Source organism: Gopherus flavomarginatus, chromosome 2 (assembly GCF_025201925.1).
Source record: "Gopherus flavomarginatus isolate rGopFla2 chromosome 2, rGopFla2.mat.asm, whole genome shotgun sequence".
Classification (NCBI taxonomy): Eukaryota; Metazoa; Chordata; order Testudines; family Testudinidae; genus Gopherus; species Gopherus flavomarginatus.
This window is the reverse complement of record NC_066618.1, coordinates 235080281-235096536: the sequence shown is the minus strand read 5'-3', so window position 1 is coordinate 235096536 and position 16256 is coordinate 235080281. Positions and strand designations below refer to the sequence as shown.

The window sequence follows — 16256 nt, the reverse complement described above, 5'->3', positions numbered from 1 at the left end:
GTCTCAATCTTGTCACCATTGTCAGGAGGGGTCTAGGTGTCTCCCAACGACCTTCACTGCTCTCTGCAAGTTTTTTCCTCTGAGTTTTGGTTTAAGCAGAGGCTGGGGCGGGGGGCTTCATGAGTGAGGCTGGATACTGCACCTTGGTTCCCCAAGAACAGAGAGGTGTCTGGTATCACAGTGTATTAAAAAACAGAAACCAGCTTTTTGAACAGCATTATAAATTGCTACTTATTGCTCTCTCCTAACTTAACCCTGAACACCAATGGCTTAGATTCACAAAGAAACCTAGGCATGATGATGCTCAGTGTCACCATGCCTAATTTTAACCAACTAGAAAATCACTGGGATTCACAAAGCCTGAATTTGGTGCCTACGCTCCATATATAATGAATATGGAGAGAGAGGCTCCTCAGAGTGGGATTCACAAAAGTCCCAGCACTCTAGTCAGCTTCTCACCTAAAATAGCCAAAGGAAGGTGCCAAGCTGAGGGGTGTGTGCTAAGCTCCTCCCTCTATGTGCCTAAATCTGGGCTGCCAGGGAGGCACCTCTGTCCACTTGGGGTCTCAGCTGGAAACCCTCTCTTGATGTTAAGTGGCTATGCTGTTTTAGCGAGAAGCTGGGGTGGGATTTGGGGTGGGGTGACAGTGTCCACATTGGGCCAGAGATGAAAAAGAGCATGAGAATGACACTATAGCATGATGTTTGGAGCATTCACCTGGGAGGTAGAAGACCCAGGATCCAGTCCCTCTGCTCCAATGATTTTTTTAAAATATTACACTGCTCTACAGCCAAAAGGCTTCTGAAATAAATGTAGTCCAACTTTACGAATTCTGGGTCACTGAGAACAAAAATGATGTTTAAAATTGTTGATTGGCTCTAGTTTTCAAGATATGCTATTGGATCAGTATATACGACCCTTGACTTGGGAATGGCAGAGGATAAGTGAGTTATAAAGGGAAAGGATCTCAATTTAAACCAGAAATGACTAAAATACATCTTTGACTGGATCTGTGAATAAATCTATGACTGGGTTTGGACAGTACTTGCTTTTTAGGCAAAACAATGAATGATACAATCTGAAGCTGGTAGTGCGTCATACATGATATGAATTGCATCATGTTATTCCTCGAAGTCATGGATGCTGCAATCATAATGAAGCTTACATCACTCTGCTGAACAAATTTCCCTATATCAGCTCTAGAAATCATACAGTGTCATGCTCTCTTATTTGTCAGTGTTTGATTTTGCAAAGGGACACATTTCTGTTTAGCCAAAGTGAGCAGAGATGCCTCGTACTTGTGTGAACAGTGCAGATAACTTCTGCTATGTTTGTGGTGAAGTGACTTTTGCCTCACAAAAGCGCAGTATAACCACTATGGTTAAGAAAGCCTATCACCTTTCTTTTGGCTGCAAACTTGGAGATCAGGACAAGAGGTGGGCCCCACACATATGCTGCAACACCTGTGCAACAGATCTTGGCCAGTGGTTGACCAGGAAAAGGAAATCTATGCCTTTTGCAGTGCCAATGATTTGGAGAGAGCCAACAGATCATACCAGCAATTGTTACTTCTGCATGGTGCCTCCACTTGGGAAAGGTGTGTCAAAGAAGAAAAAGTGGAGTGTGCATTATCCAAACATTCCATCAGCTATACGCCCAGTACCTCACGGAGGAGGACTGCTGGTTCCTGATGCACCATAATCATTCTCACTTGAGTCAGACGAGGAAGAGTATGAAACTTCTGGTCCTGAACCATCAATGTCACAGGACCCACATTTTCTCCCATCCTCCTCCTCTGAACCACACCTCATAACACAAGGTGAACTGAATGACCTTGTCAGGGATTTGGAACTACCCAAGAGTAAGGCAGAGCTGTTGGGCTCCAGACTACAGCAGTGGAATCTCCTGGCAGGCTATCAGGGCAAATGGAGCCCATCAGTGCTTGCAGACTATTGCTGGACAGTGAGAAGAGATGCTCCATTTAATGAATACAAGAGACAAGCCAAGAAGCGCCGAGTAGACACTGAATAGGACTAAACTATGTACAGAATAGTTTTTTGCCTTTTGTTTCATAATAAATTTTATTTCTATAACCCTTTTGCTGATTTTTAAAGTGTTACATAAACAGGACAGGTGAAATATTATCATGTAAAGCCAACCATAAACACATGAAAAGACCTAGATTTACAATTTATGATTAAAACTCAACTATCTATACAATATACATAGACATAAAATGTAAAAACGTAAATATCTTAGAAACAGTAGCCAATCAGTTATTTTAATTGTCATATTTGAATTCAGCACATCAAAATACATAATAAATATCACATTTTATCTCTGAAGCAGACGACGTCTCAAAAATTGTAGACCAGTGTTATTTATTCACAGGGGTGGATAAACAGTTTCAACAGGAAAAACTGAGGAAGCCCCCACATCAGAATATCCCATAGTCCAGAGGCTACAGCACTTATTTGAGAGGTAGCAGATCCCAGTTCAAATCTCTTCTCCCCTGCAAGTGAAGAGGGGACTTGAACCAGGGTCTCCCACATCCCAGGTGAGTACTGTAACCACTGAGCTAAAAGTTGTGAGGAAGATCTTCCTCTCTTCCCGCCCCAGCATTTTGTGTAAGCATCTCTACATGGGCCCAATCCAGTAGGTGAGTTTTCAGCACGCATACCAGTTTGGGCCCTGCAGGTAAGTTAGTCAGAGGAATGCCTATATTTTCTTGGTTCAGGCACTGCTGTGTGGCTTAGGTGTCTGGACTCGTGACATGGGTTGCAATGTGCATGCTCACAGGCAGAAACACAGACGCTTAGCACTTAAATGTTTGCAGTAAAATTTCCCTAAGTAAGTTTAGGCTCCTGCAAGGTCCCAGGGATAGCTGAGTGGGGATTTGTGAATCCTGTTGGTGCCTGATTCTGGGATTTAGGCACCTGAAGTGGCAGCTAGGCACATAAGTCCTTTTGTGAATCTTGTTCTAAATAGTTTGGGGTATTCTATTTTTAGAAAAACATGTTAATTTGTTTGCATTTAAATTGAGCTTTTTCTTTTAGTACTTACTGACATTGCATAAATTTGATATAAAACTTGGTGTCCATCTAATGTACTGCGTACCTTTCCGAAATTTTAAAATTCACATCAGCAACATGTTAAACCTCCATATAATAAATAGCTAATTCTTAACGTTCTAATTGCCATTACCCAACAGCAAAAAAAAATAGACTTTTAGTCAATTAGCCTCTTTCCTGTCCAAAGACTTGAAAGAAAAACTTACCCTTGAATTATGTACAAAGGTAGCAAATTTGGCTTGACAAAATAATTGTATAAAATTATTCTGCATATCAGTGATGATTGTCCTGAGGATTTATCTCTGCTTGGTGGGTCTATGTGCTGAAATCTAACTTTGATCTCATCTGGTTGAATGGAAAAATACATTTTGAACTTTCACCTGACAAATTTTTTTTAAGGAAACATTTATGGATTTGGTTATAGAGTTGTTCCAGGTGTGGAATTCCCACTGACTTCAATAAAGACTCTGTGTGTATGTGGCGCTGCTGCACAGTCAGGCCCCAGAACTTTACTGGGAAAAGCACTTGAATGCGCTGCATTGACTAGATGAGCTAATTTCCAACTCTGACACCTACACTTAGCATATGTGTTACATTTTATGATACTTTGCTAAATCAGACCCCAGAACTTTTGATTGATATTAATTCTTCTCTCTTTTTTTTTTTATTTTTTTAATTTTTTTTAAATAGAGCCAAATTATGAAGAAGGGACTGAGACTCAGGATACAGGTAGAGATCTATTACTGTTATGTTGGACGTGGAAAGACATTGCGGTTCTTAAACAAATGTCATTAAGGTGGCGTTACAGGTGCAAATCAATACCAATTAAATCAAACATAATATCTTAGTTTTTTAAGAGTAATTGAGCATTAGATAATTGTTAGTTAATGCTCCCCAAACAACCTTAATTTCTGCCTATAATCCAGCTATATTACAGTGTGGAATCTGGGTCATGTCAGAAAGTTACAAATATCGTGTGTGGCCTATTCAGTCAGAATATACTTTGGATGGTGGAAAAGATGGGTTATGCTCTTCAGCTAATGGTGTTTATAATGAGACATTAGTTTTGAACAATATTTTGAGGATTATCACCTCCACATATGTCTTTTTAGATAATATCCTCAAAGGATTCTCACCCTTGAGGTCTAACCCAATAAGACACAGGTTGGGAACTTTTTTAGCTCAAAGCTTTTTGGAAGGGCTCCCTCGGACGGTTGTGATGTGATAGTTTAGTATTGCTCCCCTCCACCTACTGGTTGTGTGCTGCCCATTGCCACTACCGTAACCCTAAAACCTTCTCTGCCATTGCTTATTGACTGCAGTTAAGCAAGGAGCCTACAGGACCTGCAGTCAAAACTATCTGGAGCTGCCACTAGTGGCTCTGCTTTGACCCATTGTCCTGCCTGCAGTGCTGGATGTCCTTTGTTGGCATCTCTACCCTCTTGACAACACCAATAAGTTAGGTTTGTTTATTTTGTTTGGCTGCAGTGTGCTATATTCAGGAACACGAAGCTTCTTTGAGACCTTTGTACATAAACAGAGGTGATTGAAAAGACTCTGATTCTTCAGCTTTTGAGGGAGACAAATAAGAATAGCCACAATAAAAATATATAAAATAGCAAATGTTATAGAGAAGGTAAATCAAGAGCTTCTGTGTTCTCCTTGTTCTTATGTTGTCTGAGAACATAAGAAAAAGGAGACAGTCAATTTGATTAAAAAGTGGCAGATTCACCTCAAAATTAATTAAATTAAAAGATGGCAAACTCATAAAAGGAATTTTTCCCCCACAGCATATGTAATCAAGTTGTGGAACTCATTGCCACAGGATGTCCTCAAAGCCAAAAATTTAGCAAGTTTCAAAGAAACTGGTGTTTATATGGATAACAAAAATGTTGATAGTTAAAGCAGTTAATCGAAACAGATTTTGGAAGAGATACTCTTCTGCCTCAAGGTTTAGGTTGCATTAAGTTATGTCAGTGTAGAGCCACCGCTGTAATTAAACCGCTGTTGCGTGTCCACACTATGCTCCTTGTGTCAGTGGAGCGCATCCACAATAGCAGCTCTTGCATCGACACAGAGAATAGTGCACCAGTGTGCAACTAGCTGTAGCATGTTTTGGGAAGGATTTGCAGTGCCTCGTGTGGCCTGGTTCAGCATCACATGATGGATGTTTCTCAATCTCATCGTTACCTGCAGCCCAGCCATCTCTGTCAGAAAGCATGGCTCCTGCACTGCTTTTTAGTATTGCGCCAAGCATTATGATCACAAAGCTATAAGCAGAGCTCAATAGAAGAGGAGTGCTATTAGGCTTAGGGAGGCTTTGAAGGAGCATTTTAACACTGAGCCACAGTAATGAAAGTACACGAAGCACTGCAAATCCTTCTTGTGTTACCAAACTGACATGTACTTTCATTACTGTGGCTCAATGTTAAAATGCTCCTTCAAAGCCTCCCTAAGCCGAATAGCACTCCTCTCCTATTGAGCTCTGCTTATAGCTTTGTGATCATAATGCTTGGCGCAATACTAAAAAGCAGTGCAGGAGCCATGCTTTCTGACAGAGATGGCTGGGCTGCAGGTAACGATGAGATTGAGAAACATCCATTATAGCCTTGTGATCATAATGCATAATGGTTGCTGCTGTAGTGTGTTAAGCCTGGCATTATTTGTCATGCTGTGCTCTGAGCCTTGTAATGATTGCTGTGTGTGCCCCAAAAGTAACACATTTAAACACTTTTGAAAGTAGCACTTGGTAATGTGACCAAATTGACATTGCTGAACAGTAACACAAGAAGTCCACATATGGAATGGGAGGAGTGTGTGTGTGTGTGTGAGAGAGAGAGAGAGAGAGCGATGTGTTGGGGGGTGTAAGAGACTGTGTGTGGAGGGGTGTGTGCCTGAGTGAGCATGTAAGCATGGTGTCTCTTTTAAGTGCAGCTGCAGGGGACTCAGCCATGCAGCCTGCCTGCCACTGTGGCCCTAGTGTTGGGGAGAGTAGGATTCCCCCAACACTATGTTTGGCTGTCATTGTGTTTAATTTCCTATAGGTGGAGAGCCTTGAGTACTGCTGCAGCCTTGGAAGATACATGGATGGGGGAGGGGGGGAGTAGGGAGTGCCTTATGATTCTCTTCCCCTGCCTCCTTACAGTGATTTCTCCCCACAGACCCAGCCTCCTCTCCCCACAGCCTCAGTAGAAGCAGCATTCCCCTGTAGTGCAGACAGGAGCGTTGGGCAGATGCTATGTGACCTCTCCAGCCAAGCAAACAGGAAGAACATTATCAAAACTTCCTGGGATTTCAAAAAGGGAGTGGCACATAGCTGTGTAGCTGACTGCAGGACAGCGGTGTTCAAAACAGTGACCAGTCACGATGGGCATTGTGGGAATACCAGCTTGAGGCTAGTTATGGTAATGTAAAGAACTCAGTGTCTACACTGATGCTGCGTCACAAAAAGCTCTGTCTTTTGTCAGGGTGGTTTTATTATGTCGACATATCAGTCAAGTTAAATTGGCAGGAGGAGCATTGTAGTGTGTAGGCCTCCACTGTTTTGTTGACGAAAGCTGCCTTTTGTCAACAAAATTGTGTTGTGTAGACAAGGCCTAACTATAAAGGGATTCAGAGGCAACCTGAAGTTAGGGACAGATGATCTAATGCAAGATACCTTACACCTTCTGAAGTCTCTGATGCTGGCCACAGGAGGCTGAATATGGGACTAGAATGTGGACCACTGGTCTGATCCAGTATGACAATTCTTGCCTACCTATAAAAGTAATGGGGAAAAAACAATAGGCAGAACTGAGGGGGGAAAATTGGTTCTGGGGTAGAGGTGAGACAGCTCCAGAGAAGAGAAAAAGACTAAGTAATGGAAGAAAGTAAAGAACAAAACTAACATATCATTTAGGTCAGTAACTCTAATGTTTATGCTGGATTTTATTTTAGAGAAAAAAATCTTACTCAATGTTTTTTGTATGACTGCACTTATGTAAACAACTAATATAAAATTATATCCCCTTAGTGTATGCAGAATTGGAGACTGAAAAAACAGAAGAAACTGCAGGTAAACTACTTTGGGATAGTAACCTTTAGATATAAGCGACAGAGTCCTGCGGCACTTTATAGACTAACAGACATATTGGAGCATGAGCTTTCATGGGTGAATACCCCTCTGATACTTTAGATATAAGTAAATCTCCCCAGTGCCAAAATGAAGAGAAAACAATCCGAACTGCTACCCTGTTTCTTCTAGAGCCAAGAGATTTTTTTTTTTTTTTACTGGTGCATAAGTCACTTAAAATTCACTATCTGAAAACCTTATTATTTTTCATGTAACATCTAAGATTGCTATAGCTGAAGGATTAGAGAGAGAAGTTAATTTTTCCATTTGTATCAAAAATTTGTTTTTGGTGCATTTACAATACCAGTATATAGGTAGCTTCACTGTTCTACCTGCCTAATCAATTGTTTTCCCCTATTTGTATAGAGTGGGAGGAAGGGTACTATTTTAAAAATTAGATTAAAAAAATTACATTTTCCTATGAAATTTGGCAGGGAGATTCTGGGACATGTAATATCTGAAACTATTTTAACACAATGAAATTGACAGGATTTCAAGCTAGCATCCCTTTGTAAATTAGATTGTAAATAACACCTTATGAATTCTGCATTCATTTAATAAAGGTAATTTTAAAGAATGTTCTCCTGTATCATTTGAATGTATCCCCATTTCAGGTAAACAGCCTGTAAATGAACACTACTATGAAGAAAGCATACAAGGTGAAAATAAATACATTTGTTAGTTGTTTACATTAATTATGGAACAATGTGTATTACTTGTACTGTTTTATACACAGAAGATTGTTGAATATTATGAAAATTGGGGCCCATATCATACTGGCATGGTCACTTTCTCAGTCCTGGTTAGGAATTTTAGCCTCCTTAAAATGAAGTATAATTTAAATTAAGCCCCACTGTGGTAGACTCAGTCTAGTGCTCTGGGTAATGCAAGCCTGTTCTAGACAATGATTTGTTTGTAGTTATCTTTCAACAAAATCATGTACTTGTTTCCATTTTTATAGAGTAATTAGAAATTTCTTAATGTTATAGAACATTATTCCTTCCTTAAAAGAACATTTTTTTTTGGCATTTCACATTTTATAAATGTTCTCTTGATGCTTAGCAATGATGTTGGCCCAAAATAATAAATTTGAAGCTAAGAAATGTTGTTCCCAACAGAACCAGCTGATGATGCTGAAAAGGAAGATGAAAGTGAGTATAAGCAGCTATTCTCTTCTGTCTGAAAGGAGGGCTTAAAGATTTTTTTTCTAAAGTTACTCTGTCTTAGTACAAATTGAAGACACTTGTTAAAACATGTAATTGACTGAGATTTTTTCTGTTACACACAGTAGTTTTAAATAGCTAATTTCCTTAGAGTTAAATAAAAAAAAAATTATAAAAGCAGGTTTCTTTCCCCCCAGGTTATAACAAAATGTTTTACTGCTTACAGCCTCTTGTGGAGCTCAGATTCTGGATGTGGTATTTGAACTCCATGGTTGTCCAAACCTATTTGTGGTCTCATTGTTCCTTAACCATTTTATACTTCACTTTTTTCAGTAGCTTTGGACTTGACTAAATGAGTTTCTGCTTCTGCGTGTTGTTTCTTTAACTCCTGTTTAAGCAATGGAAACTGAAAGTACTCAGAGCCTTGCAGGAACAGACCAATTCACTCCAATGAGACTTACTCGCATCCTTAAAGTTGCTCATCGGAGTATCTGTTTGCAGAATTGGAGCCTTAGGCTTTGTCTGTACTGAGGGTTTCCCCTGAGTTCAGCTACTGATGGGCAGTGCCAAGAGTAGCTGAACCAATCAAACCTCCAGAGGTAGAAAAGATAAAACGATACACTGTAAGTCACAGTTTGCACTGGTGCCACATACCTGTTTCAAGTAAGACTAAGCTCTACTGGTGCAAGTAGTCTCTGTGTGTCAAAGGGTGGCCGCCACCTTGGCCCCCGCCTCCTGGCTTCAGGGTGGCCCTGCGAGGGTCCTCCTGTCTCGATTTCCCTCTTTCATGCACTGGCTGTTCCCCTTCTTCCAAGAGGCCCATTGCCGTCCCACATTCTCCACCATATTTGATAAGATGACTCCTGCCTGGAGTGCTCTCCAGTTGCAGGTTTAAGGCCTGGTCTGCATTGGGGGGTAGGAGGGAATCGATCTAAGTTATTCAACTTCAGCTACATGAACAATGTAGCTGAAGTCAACGTACTTAGACTTACCGGATTGTCTTCACTGTGGAGAGTTGACTGCTGCCGTTCCCCCGTCGACCCCGCTGCGCCTCTCACGGTGGAGGAGTACAGGAGTCAACGGGAGAGCGCGATAAATCAACCCCCACTGGATCGATCACTGCCCGCCAATCTGGCGGGTAGTATAGACATACCCACAGTATGACAGACCTATCTGCTTCAATTTTCCCTTCTCTTAGAGTCCCTAATAATTCCACACACATTGTCCACGTGTAAATTGCCCTTTGCATGGTTAATTTATTATAAAAGTTCCACAACAATAGACCAATATTCCCCCCCCCCCCATAGTACGGGAAATCTTTCAAGTCCCACTATTCCATGAACCCTGGCATCTTTCATGATGCTCCTGCTCTCTGGCACAGGCTGGTATAATATAAAATTGAGCATTAGTCAGGAAATTGAAAATCATTGGCTCGTATAGCAATATTAGCTCTGCCATGTAGTACAGTTTCTATACAACACAGTTGTTACTAATGGTTTTGGGAAACTTTTAACCTTTTGACATTTGCTTATTTGAAATTGACTTAATTTTTTTCACCTTGAATGCATGCGTAAAGAGGATGGATGGTCCATTGGTTGAGGTGCTTGTTTGGGAATCAGACATAAACTTCATAGAACTTTCCTTATCTCGGTTCTCTTCCTGCGAGATTTTCCATGGGAGGGTAATATGAGCCTTAGAAATTAGCCTTTGCTTTTTGTTGCAGGTTTAACAAGTGTAGAACTTACTTTAGGTATTGCTACAAATAGTCTGTCTTCTTCGCTGCAGGGGCGCTTCCAGAACCAGTAAATGAAGATACAGAGCCAGGTATGTTTTCTAATTATAGTCTTAAACGCCTGTGAGAGATACATTTTTTGAAGTATTTGACCCTAAAACAGCTAATTGGTTTTTTTGTTTTGTTTTGTTTTTTGCATACCTTGAACTCTAGATGAAATTCCTGAGGATGTTGAAATTAATAAAAAGCAATCAGGTATGCATATTTTGTAAAAGTAATTATTTTCATGTTCAAATTGCCATATCTGTCAGTTAAATGTAAAAGGAAGGGATGTAATTAATTAATGTTTCCTACAGTGCATTACAAGAAATATTTGAGGTTTCAGATCTCCCAACAGAAAGAGTTAATTTTGCCCACTGACACACTAACTGTTAAATAAATGTTTTAATTATTTGCAGAAATGTATTTGCATTTGATTTAAAAAATTTAATACATAGACTCTTAATTCTGAAAGCAGTGTTATTGTCGCCATGTTGGTCCCAGAATATTTGAGAGACAAGTTGCGTGAGGTAATATCTTTTATTGAGCCAACTTCTGTTGGTGAGAGAGAGAAGTTTTAAGTTGGTCCAGTAAAAGATATTTCCTCACCAATCTTGTCTCTCTTTATTTTGAAGGCTGTTTGAAAAGATTTAAGTTTGAAAACCTTTTGTATTTGTGGCTTTGGTGTTGCTGGCTACATTCTTGTTGCACTGAACTTAATACAAAGTGACTTAATATGTCAGCTCACTGTGAGGAAAAATGATACAAGTTTTACTCTGTCCGTGCTCAGTCAGTGCTTCCAGTGAACTAAATTGGAGTTTTTCCTGACTAATGCCTACAGGATTTGACCGTATATTAATGTAGTTGTCTTCCTATGAAACTGTTTTAGTTTAATGAACTTTAAAATCTTGCTGTAATATAACTAACTGAAAGTGTATATTACTGTTGGTATTTCATATTACAATTATTTAAGCTTTTAATATATAGTTCTGTTTTACTGAAAACGAGATATTTATTGTAGTGAAGAGACATTAAAAACTATTACACATAACAGTTGTTAATAAGTAATACCTAGTGTCACATCTGTACCCATCTGTTGGGTTTGCAGTTAGTGATAAGAAACTCATGCACACAATACTGTAAGTGTAATATACACCTTAATTTTCTTTGTAACAGAGGAAAAAGAACATACAGAAGACACTGTTGCTGCTGGACCTCAGGAAACAGGTTTGTGTAGTAATTCTTCTGCAATAAATCTGACCACCCAATTTTTTTTAGCGAATATTTCTGTTGTGAAACTCTAGAACTGTGGCTGCTGAGAAATGGAGTCCTGTTTTATAATTAGGCAGAGATGAACTAAATTCTTTTTTTCTGTTTCCAGATTTGTTCTGCAAAGGTTAACAGTGTTACAGTTCATGGCTCTTTTTAAAGCTTTTAGCGTGGTCATTTTTGTAATAACACCTTTGCTATAATAAATATTATCAAACAATGAGGCTGAGTGATAAGAGGTATATATTTTTTGGCTTTAAATACAAAAGGACATAAGAATAGTCATACTTGGTCAGACCACTGGTCCATCTAGCCCAGTATCATGTCTTCCAACAGTGGCCTATGTCAGATGCTTCAGAGAGAATGGACAAAACAGGGCAATTATTGAGTGATCCACTCCCTATTGTACAGTCCCAGCTTCTGGCAATAAAATACAGTAATACAGTTTTTAAAATTTTAATGTGTGTAAATAAGTGAAAAGCATACATACTGAAAAAGTGCATGGTCAATGTACACACACATTTCAAAAGGTGTGTGTATAATGGGGCCAGTGTCTCCATTACGTACCCCTAGCAAAAGCCCACTTCTCGGCACGCGCTCTAAAAATAATCTGTTCAGAAAGGTATTTTGAACGAGTAGCTTGTGTCAATGAAATAATTACTACTAAAATGACCTGTACGTGATTATTTGAGTTTTCAAAACAGATACATTATATGTAATTGCTGCAAAATTTGATTTACAGAAGTTCCTGTTGAAGCAGAGAATTACTCAAATGATGATCTAGTGGGTAAGTTAATTTTTAGTGTTATATTTTTGTAATAAGATTAAACCTTTCACAGTAGTAAAATTTATGAAGAGGGGTGTGTGTGTGTGTGTGTGAGAGAGAGAGAGAGAGAAGTATAGGTATTCAAATATTATGACTTAAATTTGCTTTCTGTTTCTGAAGTAATAGTCTTATCTTGGTCTGAATAAATCCTAAGGCTGTTTATTATTGAGTTAACAGGAAGAAACTTCAGAATATTATTCCAATTAGTTTTAATTCAAATTTTAAACGAATAAGAAAAAAATTGCCAAAATAAAAATGGACTATTCAACTGATGAAGACGTAAAAATAAAAATGTGTGTATTTGAAGAAAGCAATGCATTCTTTAGTGTAATTTTAGGTCCTGGTCTGAAAAGAAGACTTTTTATGACAGGGATGGGCAAACTTTGTGACCCAAGGGCCACATCTTGGTATAGAAATTCTATGGTGGGCTATGAATGCTCATGAAGTTGGGGTGTGGGAGTGGGCGAGGGCTCTGGCTCGAAGTCCGGGCTTCGGGGTAGGGCCAGAAATGAGGAGTTCAGGGTGTGGGAGAAGGGCTCTGTGCTGGGGCAAGGTAGTAGGGTGCGGGGATGTGTGTGAGGGCTCCAGCTGTGGGTGCAGGCTCTGGGGTGGGGCTGGGGATGCGGGGTTTGGGATGCAGGAGGGTGTTCTGTTCTTGGACAGAGGGGTTTGGAGGGTGAGAGGGGGGTCAGAGTTGGGGCAGCAGGTAGGGGCTTGGGCATGAGTGGCTTGGGGGTGCAGGCTCTGGGCACTGCTTACCTCAAGCAGCGACATGTCTCTCCACCTCCTACACAGAGGCATGACCAGGAGTTTTCTGCTGCGTGCTGCTCCATCTGCAGGCGCTGCCCCTGCAGCTCCCATTGGGCATAGTTCCTGGTCAATAGGAGCTGTGGGGGCAGTGTGCAACGCGGATCCCCCTGGCTGCCCTTATGCGCAGGAGCCAGATGGGGACATGCCGCTGCTTCCAGGAGATGTGCAGAGTGGCCCCTGACCCTGCTCCTCGGCTGGAGCACCAGAGTGGGGAAAGCCCCAGACCCCGCTCCCCACCAGGAGCTCGAGGACTGGATTAAAACAGTTGGATATGGCCAGTGGGCCACGGGTGGCCCATGGGCTGTAGTTTACTCATCCCTGTTTTATTACATGCTACTTTGAGTATTTTTATCTTAGTCATCAGTTAACCAGACCACCGCAGTACTTCCAGTTCCTCCATCCATTATCTAAATGTGATGCATAGTGTTTGTCAGACCCATAAATATGCTCCAGATGTTCAGAATTTAGTACCTTTTGAGATTTACTTCTAGAGATGGGTACATGGTTTTGTTCCTTCCTTACTATCCAACGAATTGAGCCCCGTGCACACACTTTCCTTCTGTCATGCTTTCAGAGTTCGACACCAAACATTGCCAGTTTTTTTTTTTAAATGGATCAGATAAGTTGTAAGAAGTACAATGCAGAATCTCACATGAGCCAGTGGATAGACCTTGTAGTCCAGAGGGGGATCAAATGTGCCCATCTGACTGGGCTGCTCTGGGGGCCCCCAGCATAATTTTAGTCAGCCCTTTGGTTAGACAGCTGTCTAATGGATGGCACCCTCCCTGGGCTACTCAGAATCTCTGAAGTATTGTGTTGGCCCCATCCCTAGCTATGTCCTGGAATACCCCCTTCACTAGGGCTTGCCAGGCATCCTTAAAAGGCAACCTCGTGGATGTCCTCCACTGTACCTGTCCTGCAGGAATCTGCCTCTGGCAGGGTTCAGGACTTTTATGCCACTCCAGCTCTTTCATCTGGCATAAAGGGGTGCAGCAGAGGTGAACATCTGATCCTCTTTCTTTCTTTCTCTGTCACTGTCTGTCTGTCTATCTCCTGGGTGCAAGTCTGTTGTCTTTTGGTCAATCTATTAGAGTTTTAGACACACACTCTTCAATTTGTACCATTTAGAATTTGTCAACTTTATGTTTGTCTTCACTTGCAAAATACTGTGTGGGTTTATTTCCTGGAACAAGACAAAGATACTCATCCTTGTTCAGTTTTCAAAAAGTGCTATGAGAGATTTTGGACATGAGTTAGTCGATTTGTTTAGTTTTGTTTCTATTCCTCTTTTGATTAATACTTCATCCTGAAACTGTTGGGTATCTTACATAATACCTGATATCTCAGATATTTCATATGCAGGCTATATTTCTGGTTAAAGTTTTCACTATACTATTTTTTTAATCCTCTGTATTTTTAAATGCAGTGAAATTCTATTCAGTGAACAAGTGGTTCAGTGGTAAAATTGTTGCCTATTATACAAGATACCTGCATTTGTTTGACTCCTGGTCAATGCAGCAGTGGCTGTGGTAGTCAAAGATCCAAGAACCCTATGTTGTGGCTTTTTACAAATCACAGTTGTGAAGTGGTTAGTGCGCTAAATTTACATAATGAACCTTGACTAAGGGAATCTAAAATGTTTGTAGTAGTACATAATCTCATATTGGCTATGAGGTTTATCCAGCAAATGTATCGTTAATCCTGGAACGATACATTCCACTGCTTATGACATGGTATGAGCATTGATCTGAGGTTTACCTAAAAATGCAGTTTAGTTAATTGTTTAACAATAGCTGTTTTAGAAAAAGTTTATAAACTGAATAAGGTATGACTGACTGAGAGTAAATTCAGTGAAGATGGTATCCAGATTTGGTATGTTTTTATTTTGAGGCTGCACCCTTAGTCCAAGGAAAGATACTTGTTGTCAAGGCTGATTTGTTCCATGGTAATGTTACTACTTCCTACTTTAGTGCAAATGCAATACTGTATGGTAGTACAAATAATAAAGAAGCTAACGTTTTATGGCTCTGGTGCAACTAGTCCATAATTTTCAAAGTAGAGAATTGTCCTGCTTGCATAATGTTCTTCAGACTGGTACAAAATGTAGTAACATCACCCCATTGTGTGATTTGCATACTGTTTTGATGCTTAATTCAAATTCCAATCATCAACTCAGATGTTGTTGATTTTGGTTTTGGTAGATGGCATTCCTGTAATTTAGGATTACTTCTGATGTGATTTCTGCCTCATAATTATGTGTCAGTGAACGTTTCCATTATTTGCTCAAAGTAATGTGGCTTATGTTAAATACTAGCGGCTGATTCTCCTATCTTTCCACATGTATAACTATGTAATCCCTACTACTGTTAATGGAAGCATGAGTGGATCATGTGGCAGAACTGGGCCCTAATTGTTTACTGTGTGTTCCTTACATTCTGGTTTAAAGAGAAGCCTTTAAGTCTTTTACAGATTTTAATAAACCATGTAGAGACTGGCTCAGAGGTAGGCTATGACATGGTTTTCTGCCAGCATGGTATTGTGTGTTGTGGGCTTTTTTTTTTTTAATTGTGAGGGAGAGAGAGTCTGGTAAATTCCTGTCTGGAGAAATTGTGCTTTGCTGCTGTAACCCACACACCTACTGCGTGTGGTGTTGTGTCCCATGTAATGGCACTGAGACCACAGAGAGAGAGACTGCTCTACAGCCTTAGCTAACAGTGAGTTGGCTTTTAGCTCATGCAGTAAGCTCCAGAGGTCCCAGGTTCAATCCCACCCACCACCGACAGGGGTCTGTCTCTGTTACAAGTGGGGGCTTGTCCGAGATTTCAGCTGGGAAGTATATGAAGCTTGGGATATGCTTCCTCAGCTAGGAGATGTATGTAACCCACACACCTACAGGGTGTGGTGCTCTGTCCTATCTAGTGGCGCTGAGACCAGAGAGAGAGATTAATGAGTCTGTTACAGCCTTAGCTAACAGGCAGTTGGCTTTTAGTTCATGCAGTAAAGGCTCATGTACTAAGCTCCAAAGGTCCCAAGGTCAGTCCCGCCTGCTGACAACTGAGGTCTGTCGGTGTTACACTACCAGTACAGAAAATGCCAGTAGCTAACACAGTTTGACTCGTAGTGTTTTGGTCACAGTAAGTACCCCTTTTTTTTAAGGTAACTTTCTCTGTCTGTCCCTTTTAAAATATGAGAAATAATACTGGCAAAAGAAAGTAACAACAAATTTAGTTTAGC

The 16256-nt window shown here is 40.4% G+C and overlaps 1 protein-coding gene across 25 annotated transcripts in view; it reads left to right on the top strand.

The window, feature by feature from the left end:
* The window catches only part of ASPH (aspartate beta-hydroxylase), a 201058-nt gene that overhangs the window by 88646 nt on the left and 96156 nt on the right, over positions 1–16256 (top strand). For 19 of the 25 annotated variants that reach the window (XR_007772620.1, XR_007772622.1, XR_007772621.1 and 16 more), the window contains 8 exons: positions 3763–3801; positions 7085–7126; positions 7798–7842; positions 8302–8334; positions 10126–10170; positions 10292–10333; positions 11294–11344; positions 12129–12173. Coding sequence is in view for 18 of the 25 variants with exons in the window: in XM_050940775.1 (XP_050796732.1) it covers positions 3763–3801; positions 7085–7126; positions 7798–7842; positions 8302–8334; positions 10126–10170; positions 10292–10333; positions 11294–11344; positions 12129–12173 (342 nt within the window). In the remaining 7 variants the exon portion in view is untranslated. Of the gene's footprint in view, positions 1–3762; positions 3802–7084; positions 7127–7797; positions 7843–8301; positions 8335–10069; positions 10171–10291; positions 10334–11293; positions 11345–12128; positions 12178–16256 lie in introns of those variants that run through there. The other 6 variants (XM_050940761.1, XR_007772626.1, XR_007772625.1 and 3 more) reach the window with 6 other exon arrangements.